Source organism: Castanea sativa, chromosome 1 (genome assembly GCF_040712315.1).
Source record: "Castanea sativa cultivar Marrone di Chiusa Pesio chromosome 1, ASM4071231v1".
NCBI lineage: Eukaryota > Viridiplantae > Streptophyta > Magnoliopsida > Fagales > Fagaceae > Castanea > Castanea sativa.
The window spans coordinates 56,144,859-56,155,261 of NC_134013.1; the positions used below are offsets into that span (position 1 = coordinate 56,144,859).

General features: G+C 35.4%; 2 protein-coding genes across 10 annotated transcripts; both read left to right on the top strand.

Moving 5' to 3' along the window:
• Positions 1 to 340: 340 nt before the first annotated feature.
• On the top strand, positions 341 to 4,248 carry LOC142609079 (uncharacterized). Its single transcript, XM_075780715.1, has 2 exons — positions 341 to 663; positions 3,450 to 4,248. Exons 1-2 carry the CDS (start codon positions 561 to 563, stop codon positions 3,815 to 3,817), a joined length of 471 nt encoding a protein of 156 aa, XP_075636830.1. The 5' UTR covers positions 341 to 560; the 3' UTR covers positions 3,818 to 4,248.
• Positions 4,249 to 5,325: 1,077 nt separating this feature from the next.
• Positions 5,326 to 10,074, top strand: LOC142639843 (uncharacterized). Of its 9 annotated transcripts, none has more exons than XR_012845167.1 (13): positions 5,326 to 5,537; positions 5,613 to 5,669; positions 5,796 to 5,847; positions 5,966 to 6,039; positions 6,121 to 6,251; positions 6,459 to 6,582; positions 6,760 to 6,915; positions 7,016 to 7,326; positions 7,411 to 8,169; positions 9,075 to 9,197; positions 9,287 to 9,354; positions 9,548 to 9,757; positions 9,840 to 10,074. XR_012845167.1 is itself a non-coding variant. In XM_075813996.1 (13 exons), exons 1-13 carry the CDS (start codon positions 5,513 to 5,515, stop codon positions 9,567 to 9,569), a joined length of 1,800 nt encoding a protein of 599 aa, XP_075670111.1. In that variant the 5' UTR covers positions 5,330 to 5,512; the 3' UTR covers positions 9,570 to 10,074. The 9 variants fall into 9 exon arrangements, 8 of the variants coding, with proteins under 8 accessions (XP_075670097.1, XP_075670117.1, XP_075670105.1 ...); XM_075813996.1 differs by having other exon boundaries at positions 5,330 to 5,537; positions 7,411 to 7,456; positions 7,559 to 8,169; positions 9,548 to 10,074; XM_075814006.1 differs by lacking the exon at positions 9,548 to 9,757 and having other exon boundaries at positions 5,332 to 5,537; positions 7,411 to 7,456; positions 7,559 to 8,169.
• The last annotated feature ends 329 nt before the right edge of the window (positions 10,075 to 10,403 follow it).

The following is a 10,403-nucleotide window of genomic DNA, read 5'->3' on the forward strand; positions in this document are numbered from 1 at the left end:
ACTTGAGTAATATATTAGCTTATAAGATTTATATAGTAAATTTTATATTATCTTAAATAAATTACACAAATAATTAAAGACTTGTTTTTTTTTTGTTGTTGAGAATTTAAAGAATTGTTGAGATGACAGTTTTTTTTTTTAGAATATGACCGTTCTATAAAAGTAATGCTAGTAACAGTTTTGCTTAGTTTAGAGTGATGTTACGGTAACCACCTCTGTAAAAAACAAGTTTCATATGTTTGTTGTTAATAGTTCTAAATTTCTAATTATTTTTACCGAGTCAAGTTCTGGTAAAAAATAAAAAAATAAAAGAGGACAGATAAAAAAGGATAACCGGGTCAAGAACGAACGACAGACTGTTGTGATCAACAAGTTTCTAAAAGTGGACTTTTTAAGGATTGCCATGAATGGAAACCCCACCAACTCCAAGCAAAGAATCATTGAGCTAGTCCCAAAAGACTCGCTTGCTCATCATTCATATTCAATTCACAGACATTGAGATACAGCAGTACTCTAGTAATACTTGTAGTAGTAGTAGTAGTAGTAGTACCATAATATAAATGTCGGAGCCGCCGCCACCACCTTTGCCTCCAAAAGAGTCCCTCATTAAGCGCTACAAACTCATTTGGCGTTTGCTTTTGAATGCCAATCTTGCTCTTGGAGGTCAGCCCCCTACATTTTCCTCTCTTTCTTTCTGTGTGTGCAATGCATGTTTGTGATTTTTGCATTGCAATTTTGCTCATTGGTTGGCTCAAACTCTAGGGTTTTAGTTTCATTGTGGAATACTGAGAAATGGGTTGTTCACATAAGCAGAAGATTCGTTGAAGTGATATGCGTTTTGGGTGGTTTTCATTTTTGCCTATAATGTGTTTGACGTATTGACTGAGATGAGTCTTTTAGCTGGTGCTGAACTGTTTTTTGTTTTTAAGTGCTATGTTGACCTGTGACTGTATATTTATTTTGAGGGTTGTTTTGTGCTGTTTTAGTGGGACCCTTTTGTTGGGTGAAATTTAGGACTTAGAGTTGTGAAGGAAAATTTTTCAATGGAAAAAAGATAAAACAATGGAAAAAAGATAAGAAGTGAAATAGGGAAAGGAAATGTACCCAATGCTGTCAATGAGAGTGTCTAGCAATGCCAATGGTAGAGCTATGTTGCTAAAGAATTTGCATAAGGTAATATTTAACACGATGGGAATACGTGCTCCCTAAATTAGTGGCATTTGAGATTTTTTTGGACCAACAAGTGTTCTTATTTAATTAAGTTTAACTTGTTATTATCATTGTTAGCTCCATACTGGTAGCACTAACTGCTGGGGCAACACTTTGTCTTGTTATTTATGGAGGCAACAGTTTGTTGTAGAACATTTTTCTTTTCAATTGTAAATTTGGGTACTGATGGGCTTATTTTGATTAAAGAAGTGCGCATGGGGCCACTAGCCACTAGTGGATGGGTTGTTAAGTCAGGAAGAGAGATAATTGAGTGAGACTTGACTGAAACGAGTTGGAAGGGTTTCCTTCTAAAGTACTAACTACTAAGTTGTATTTCAGCTTCAATTTTCAGTATCAAATCTGATTCTTTTTTGCCATTTTTCACCTATATCACTCTGAGGATGATCTAAATTTTCATGCTGCCAAATGCAAGAGTTCCAGCTGTCGCTTACAACTGAGTCAAGAATTTTTAAACCTAATAGCTGAGGTGCAAACCAATCATCACGAAACTCCACATAAAGAGTAGACTGGGCAAACATTCCACCTCCTCCAGGCCACCCCTCAAGGGAGAGAAAAGGAAGTTTTAGCCTTTTTAGCCCATTGGGGAGTAGAATGCACTTTCAAACCTTGCCGTTTAAAGGGTTAGTAACAGGGACAGAGCATAGAATGCTAGATGAACATTTTGAATGATGAAAGATGGTTTCTCCAAATTTTCAGTAAACATCATGATAAATGGATTTTGACAACTAAATAGGATTCCCATTACTAAGCCACTTCCCTTTTTCTATTTTTTTACATTGGGCCCCAAGACCTAGTCATCTTTAATTTTTAAAATCTGTCTTGCCTGGTATTTGGTAAAATTCTGATATGCAACAACAAGATGACCTGATCATTGGACTAGAAGATTTTACTTCTTTACCACCTTTCATAAGTTAGTCGTTGCTGCCTGAAGATACTTCCTATCATCCATACAATGTTGGTAATGAATGGGAGGTCTGTTAGGTGGATATTAATGGGATCAAAATATTAAATCTCAAACAGCCTGATTTTGATCACTTAGAAGCTTAGAGATGTCACTATTAAGAAGCTGCCCTTGATAAAGTCAGTACTGAGTACCTCAAGTCTGCGAGTCTTAACTAGAGTATCTGGATCATTAATTGGATAGACTTCATTATCTCCTTATGTAATTCTTTATTGGTAAGTTACACACACACACCTAGTGGGGCTTGAACCCACTACCTCACCTTCGATCCATTTATTATCAGCGGAGGAAATACGAGTTGAGCTATAGCTCATTGGTCATTATTTCCCTAACTATAGTATAAGAAGAACTATTATTGTGTCTATTGCCAACTCACCAAGATGATGTTGTTATACTGGTATTGTTGAGTTCAGTTTGTAAGGTTTAAGTACAATTTCATGTGAGGAGTTGGTCATGTGTAGTTCAATTTTTTTTCCTCAGTAGTCCTTAAACATAACTCTGCCTGAGTCCGTGCTTAGTGTCATTTATTTGCTCATAGCCAGTCCCAAGCCTAGAAAAAGGAGGAAGGTTGCAATAGGTTGATGGCAAGCCTAAAATTTAGGCACTATATTATGAATGGATCCAATTCAGACAATCGTTGGGGCATCCCCTACTAGCAACACGCTGCATCAGACCCCGGCTGCAGTGAAAAGTGGGCGAGGAGGAAAATAATAGATGTGGCTGATTCTAACTAAATTATGGAGGATCCATAGCCAACCCCAAAATTTTGGGATTAAGGCTTGTTGTTGTTGTTGTTGTTGTTGTCATCTCAATATTCCTTAAATATCAATGGTAAAAGCTGCAAGGGGCATGGATCTTTCCTGGACTATGCGACAAAATACATCCGATTGGTCCAAACAGCATATCTTCTTGCCACTTCAGCTACAGTTATTGATCAATTTCTATAAGAAATTTTAAAATTTTGGAATTAAATTTGGTCCTTCTCTAAGTTTGTTAATGAATGTTGTCACCAATATTTTCCTTTGATCATTTCTGAGGGTCAATGGTTGGTTAAATGAGTTGATATTGATGATGAGATCAGGACAATGCTAATGTTTTGGTTGATCATATCTGAACTTAAATAAGTGCAGTCAGGGCATGAACTTTAATATCTCCTCTATTCTTTATCTCTGGAGTTCCTGATGTTCCAACATAATAATGTCACTCTATTATCACGAACCTTTTTATTCAACCACTTACGAATTTGCATTTCTTGCAGCTTACATGTTTGTGAGGGCAAGCAGGAAAGATTCAGGTATAGTTAATAGTAAATCTTCAGAAAAAAGTGTGGGAGATGAGAAAGAAAAAAGTGTGGGAGATGAGAAAGCGGCAGCAAAGCTCCCCTCTGATCCTATTACAAATACAGATATCCCAATTCCTGAGATATTGGATTTCCCTCCACCATTAATGGAGCCTGTGAAAGTGCGGCAGCCCATCCCTGAAGATCAGCAGCGTGAACTTTTCCAGTGGATGTTGGAGGAGAAAAGAAAAATCAAACCAAAGGATTCTCAAGAGAAGAAACAAATTGATGGAGACAAGGCAATTCTCAAACAGTTTATTCGAGCAAAATCTGTTCCAGGTCTTTAGTTGATGCTTGTCTTTGATCAAAACTCATTGTAGAGAACATGCTACAAGGGACAGGCTCTCCCATTTAGGTGCAAGTGTTGTGAAATTGATTTGAACTGAGTTAGATGACAATGGCTTTAACATTGTATTGATAGCTATACAATTTGGAAAAAGGATCCTGATTACAATCAGTTTTTCCTCCACAAACGGTAAAGCATTCTTCATTGAAGGCAACCAAGTCCTGCTGTTGTTGAGTTCGCTAATTTAGACAACAAAGCAATATTGAAGTCATATTTCCCTATATTCGTGGAAAAGAGAGAGAGAGATGCCTAGCAGGGTACAATGTGGCCTTTCACTAAACTTTTCTCATCTATGAACAGTTATTTATGGTTGCCTATAACTTACATTTTCCCAATTTGTGCTATATACGATCATTTATTCCCTTACGTTCACAAGGTTTTGTAAAAGTTAGATATGATGAGGTGAGACAAGAAAGAGAATGACGTTCGTCTGCTGAAGTGTTAAAGACATCATGTCATCACTTCCTTCTTAGTTGTTATGTTGGTATATTGCATGTACACATATTAAAATGCTTTAAAAAAAAGGAAAAAAAAAAATGTTTATCCCACATTGGCTGTATGTGTCTAGTGTCTGCTGTTTATAACCCCAGTCTACAATTACAAAAATTAGAGTACTCTAGTTATTTAATGTATAATAAACCCCGGTCAGTAATCTTTATGTAATCCACAAACCATGAATAGTGTAATATTGATCAACAATAAAATGAAGCACATTTTTTTAAAGGCTTCTGTTGACGGATATTCTTGTGCACTTGTTAGAGCACTTGCAGCAGTGGAGCTAAATAGCTATATAGCTATTTTAACTTCATCAAAACACCAAAAAGAAGCATGCAGCAGTGGAGCTAAATCTATATTTTTTTAGCTCATTGCTACAGTGCACATCTATAGATAGATGTGCACTATTCATGAGAGCTAAAAAAAAATTTTTTTTTTATTTTGTGTTCACATTACCTTTTTATTGTGGTGTTTTTATTGTAGTGAGATGTATTATTTTATTGTGGTAGATATATTATTTTATTGTGATGTTTATATTATTTTATTGTGTTGAAAGCTAAAATAGATCCACTGCTGCAGCATGTGTATAGGTAAAATAGATAAAGTAACTTTTGGTAGAGCTAAATTGCTAAATTTTTAACTCTACTGCTGTGAATGCTCTTAAGGAGGCTTCAAATAGGTCTCACACTCTCACTTGCATTAGGAAATAACAAAAGCTAATAAACAAATGTTTTTAAAACTCAACTCCCTATTAAAAGCTAATAGAATACATTATAAAATTCAAAATTAACCCAAAAAATTGTATAATTTTACTACTTTAAGAAGCTGTTTAAAAAGTCTAGCTTCGAAGTGAGTAGCCAGTCTCCAGAGGACTCGCAAGCCATGAGTGAGACAAAAATTGGGATTTGCTTCACAACGTTTGAGGTTGTTATTTGGTAAAAAATATTTTGCAGACCCCACCTTTGTTACTTCCCTGAAGTCCAACCATATCCACTCCTTCCAATCCAATCCCATGTCTCTCTATCTCTCACTGTGACAACCCGTATTCTGCAGGATACAAGCCTTTGCATTTGCTTAAACCAAACATTCAAAACTTCAACTTGAAAGAAACAGCTTTCTTGATCAAATTTGTTGTCATACGATGCCAGGAATCATCCTAGTTTCAGGTCTTAACAACTGTCTCTTGTAACTGTAATTATGTATTATTTTAATATCTAATTTTCATACATCATTAACTCCAGTTCTGGAATTCATGGGGCTACCACATGCATTAGCTTCTTCATCAATATGCATAAAAGGTTGGCACTTCTTACTTCTTTTTAACTTAATTTAATATTCCTTCATAGATGTCTACAATGTTCTTTTTGATTCTTTCTTCTTCTTTTTTTGGTTCAAAATTAATAAGGTCTATATTGTAAATGCAGTTTCCATGGGGAAAATCGAGTACCAAACTTGGGACAAGGGAGACTTCTCCTTGTAATGCTTATATTATTCACTAAACATTGAACTTCAAAATAGCGTGTTGAATTTCATCTTTGTTACTTTATTTTCTTGGCCATGTTGATAAAGTTGTGCCTGTTTTCACTTTTTACAGTCCATTAACATCTCTTCGTGACAATTTGATTGTTGCACTTCAGGATGCTGATGGGATCAAAATATCTCATGCAGGTTTGTAGAAACTTTTCCCATTTGAAATCATTTACTTATTCTAGAATAGAAGCAGATGAGGATCAATGTGTTTTGGGGCAGGGGTTGAGATCAAGTCTATTGTGGAGAAAGGTCTTTGGGATGACCTTTTTCCCCTGGAAGGAGGCGGTCACGTACATATGAAGTTGCAATTTTTCCTCAGTGAAGAAGAACGTAGCCGAATTCGTATGATGGTACAGTGTCTTCTTTCTATCCTCATTTTCAATAATGTAATTATTGACCAGTTTCATAGTTCTACTGATTACTAGTATATTTTATTCTATTTCATTTGTGAAGCATGATATCTACATGTATTTTTGTTTTGCATTGTTGTTTATCCATGTGAAATGAATTGTTTATTTTCGTTGTTGTTTGGTACATCTTTTTACATTTTTTCGTAGAGAGAATCTGCATTGAAAAAGAAACAAGATGAGCTTCTCAATAGCAGTATTAGAACTTCACAGGGTGCTACTACTGCTTGTAGTAGTGTTGCACCATCTTTGGGCTTCAGCCATGAGGTCTCAGGTCAGATTTTGCTTACCTGATTGCCAAAAAAAAAAAATAATAAACAAAACCTGAAAGGGCAGAAAAGAAATGTAATAGGAAGAAATAATGACAAAAATTTTAGTTGTCAATGTGGTATAATATGCATCTTTTCTGAAAGGCTTTATCTCAATGTTTTGAGTGCTCCATGTTCTCAAGATTCTCAAAGAAGCCTTCTTCAAACTGAAGGAGTAAGTGTCAAAGAGGTAGCCTCCAAAGTGGTGTCAAATCCTCTTTCTTTCTGCAAGGGTGAGAAATCTGGTGCTGGGAGCTTAAAAGGAATTCATCCTGATCAAAAGCAATTAACCCCATTAAGTATTACCACTTAGTAGTGTAATCTTTTAATTCTTTTATAAAAAAGGTAGAGTACCATTGATTATTTTAATGGTTATTTCACCTGTTTAGAATGATGCAGATCTATATGAAGAGATTTCATCAACCATTTCTGCGCCACAAGGAATTGATGTCCATCTAAGTCACAAGGAACTAGTTGAGAAGAATGAGAGCAAGTCATTGCCTGCTGAATTTCCTACAGAAGCAATTTCTTCCGATGAAACTTCCTTATTATTGAGAGGTTCTGGATTAGATGTCGCTGCCTCAAACAATTCAATACCTCACAATCTGGGGGAAGATAGTGGTCATAACACTCAGAAGCAGAGTCAGCTAGGGAAATCTCCTAGCAATGTGAAGAATATGATAAGTGCATTTGAAAGTGGTCTAGCTCAGGTAAATTTAGTATGCTACTTCACTAATATTCTCTTTATATCTTGTTTCCTACAATTATGATTCGTAATTCTTGATTTCAAGCAGGCTATGAGGTCTCCCATCAAATCACCACCAACAAGATCTCAATCAAGTAAGTCTAGAATAAGATTGAAAAGTCAGCACTTAAATGAAGGCACTACTACTAAGAATGAACAGTCAACATCAGGAAGAGTCATTAATATTTTTCTTGCAGAAGAGTTGCAACATACCCCAACAGATATCAGAAAAAGAGGAGAGCAAACTAATTTACTTGATGCTTCAAATAGGAGTAAATTATCTCAGGACACGGGACAGTTAGAGGAGTTGAACACAAAGAAATTTCAGATATTAGGAACAAATTCGATTCTTAAGAATAAATTCAATGCAGTGCATAAAGAAGTAGCTAGAGTGGAAGAGAAATCTCATGAAGATTTGATGAGAATATCCACATCTGAAACGGCTACAGTATCAGGGAGGATCCTTGATGAGAATTCAGGTGGACACCCTCATAATTTGCTCACTGGCATGCAAGATTCTTGTGGCAATCCAGTTATAGAGGAGAGTAGAGGGGAAATTCAATTTAAAAAATTTCAAGAAGTCAATATTCAAGCAGCTTCAAACCATAAGTTGGAATCATTACATTATTGTGAAGATAATCATTACTTACTTGAAAGCTCTGGTGCCTGGATATTTCCAGATGAAGCAAGACGGTTGTGTGTGACAACTGGTGGTAAAAAAGTCATGGATCTAATGGGAGGTTGCAGTACTAAGCCAAAGGTCCATCAAGGAAATGTGAATCTTTCTATGCGAGATAATATTGAGAAGGTATCTGAATTTTCCTCCAAGCCTTTTGATTGCTTGTTACATTGGCAAAATAATTAAGTTTGAATTTGTAAACTCAAATAAAAGGAGTTAAAGCTTTTACCTTTTCATAAAATTCTTCCTTTAAATAAAAATTGGTAATTGATAAATCTTTCACTATGTATAAATCTATGTTTAAAAACTGAGAAGAAAGATACCAAATGTAACCACAATGTTCTGATTTTGCCGGTGTCAGTGTATGAAATAGAAGTCATAAAGCATTAGAAAGGTATACAAAAAAAGTGAATGCTCTCTGTTCATTTTGTCATACGAATGGGCATGATTATATAGCGTTCTTTTTAAAACATGGTTAAACGTATCATAGAACTCCCCATCTAAGATGAGAATTGATGTCAAATTGCTAAGGATGTTAAATATCCTGAAAACAATTTTTTTTTTTTAACATGTTCAAGATGGCAACTAATTCTTAGCTCTAAGTCTTAATAAAATAAAATTCACTTTTGCAAGCTTACATCCATCATGGTAGTCTGGGAGGCTTTGATAAAATGCAACTGTCAGGACAGATGTCTCATGAGACCAGTAGTAGAAAAAATCTTTCTAATAAAGCAACTTAATCCATTTCTCATACATAGTATGATTCATAGTGAGCCATTGCCCTGTACTGTCCTGCAGCAAGATGTTGTAACAAGATCTTACTTCTTACTTTGACATATGCTACTTGCATAGTCTTGGTATTCAGATTCAAAATATTGTTATACATAATCACTCTTAGTCTCTTAGTGTTTCTTTTGAAGCATTTCCATCAGAACCTTGGATCTGACATGTTGGAGAGGGTTCCTTCCTTTTTTTTTTTTTTTTTCAAAGCTGATAATGAGATAATCTAATTAATGTGCTTTCATCATCTTCAGCATAGTGTGGATGCTGGCACTGTTATTAAGGCTAATAAAGATGAGAAGGCTTGCCACAAAAAAGGAAAATCTAAACCTGAGAATTCAGAGGATATCGAAACTTCTGGAGGACCAGTGGGACAGGTCATTTCATTTTTATTTGACCTGCTCTTGAATGAGTTCCTCTCTGGCCCATAATTTCAAATGCTAAGATTATACTTGTCCTTTCTCAGGCAATAAAAGTTGCAATCATGCTAGGATTTGGAATACTTGTTCTCCTTACTAGAAAAAGAAATTACAGGTATGCAAATCCTTCCCTATCAATTTAAATTTGTGTTGAATGACTTAAATCATCTATACCTTGCCTTGTACTGTGTGGATCCGCCAAACTTAATGCAGTATGTTACCATCATCTCCACTAAGATATTGGATAAACAAATTGTTGTAGCATTTGTTTTCTTATTGAGTGACAGCCTAATTATATTTTGGTGCAGTCCTCACAGATTGCATGGATAAGTATCAAGTGCTCTTCCCTTACATGTAGTACAGATTAAATACAAGTAATTGCAGTATATCTTCATGAACACATGCACTTGGACCATGGTTTATGTGGAAATAGTCCAAATTCTCAAAATGGAAAGAATAAGGTCATAGACTAGGTTCATTCCAGTACATGAAAGACATGCATCCTAACTTAGTAACAGGTTTGTGATTTTAAGAGGTAACAGCTTATCTGCACCTCACTCTATTTATGCTGACACGATTTTCTTAACTCTGGAACTGCAGGTAGAAGTTGTTGTTAATAAATGTAACAACCATCATGCCAAGGGACTCTTTTGTATCCAAGATGTTTTGCAAATCTTCTCTCCATTTTTTCAATTGAAAGTAAATGTGGACAACCAGGCCCAACTGTATTCATGAGAATTTTCTGTTCTTTACTCGATATTTAAATGCTTCAATGTATTCATCAATTTCAAACACAAATTTCTTTTAAGCCAATATAACTACATTGTTTAAAAACAACAATAATACCCCGCAAATAATCTTTAAGCAACTTGTATCTGATTCTGTTTTAAGGAATTAAACATAGGTAATATCATCAAGTCCAACACTTCAGGACCTCTTAAGGAGGCAGCAATATATCATGACAGCCACAGCTACTTCTGTCCTAAGTAGCATGGACACTGATGCGACTTGAGACACAACAACTTAAAAATTCTTGAAAAACTAAGATATAACACCGTGGAGATGAGGCAATTAATTAATTAATATTTTTGGATATACAGTTGGAGTTCACTATTACTTTCACCAGGTTCAAGCCCCTAAAACCCTCCTTATTGCTGTTGGATA

What these genes read in the sequence shown, in the direction of transcription:
- LOC142609079 (XM_075780715.1), top strand. Translation starts at nt 561, where the DNA reads ATGTCGGAGCCGCCGCCACCACCTTTGCCTCCAAAAGAGTCCCTCATT. An exon ending in TGCCAATCTTGCTCTTGGAG is followed by an intron (nt 664 to 3,449) that starts GTCAGCCCCCTA and finishes CATTTCTTGCAG; the next exon opens with CTTACATGTTTGTGAGGGCA.
- LOC142639843 (XM_075813982.1), top strand. Translation starts at nt 5,513, where the DNA reads ATGCCAGGAATCATCCTAGTTTCAG. An exon ending in AGGAATCATCCTAGTTTCAG is followed by an intron (nt 5,538 to 5,612) that starts GTCTTAACAACT and finishes CATTAACTCCAG; the next exon opens with TTCTGGAATTCATGGGGCTA. An exon ending in ACTAGAAAAAGAAATTACAG is followed by an intron (nt 9,355 to 9,547) that starts GTATGCAAATCC and finishes ATTTTGGTGCAG; the next exon opens with TCCTCACAGATTGCATGGAT.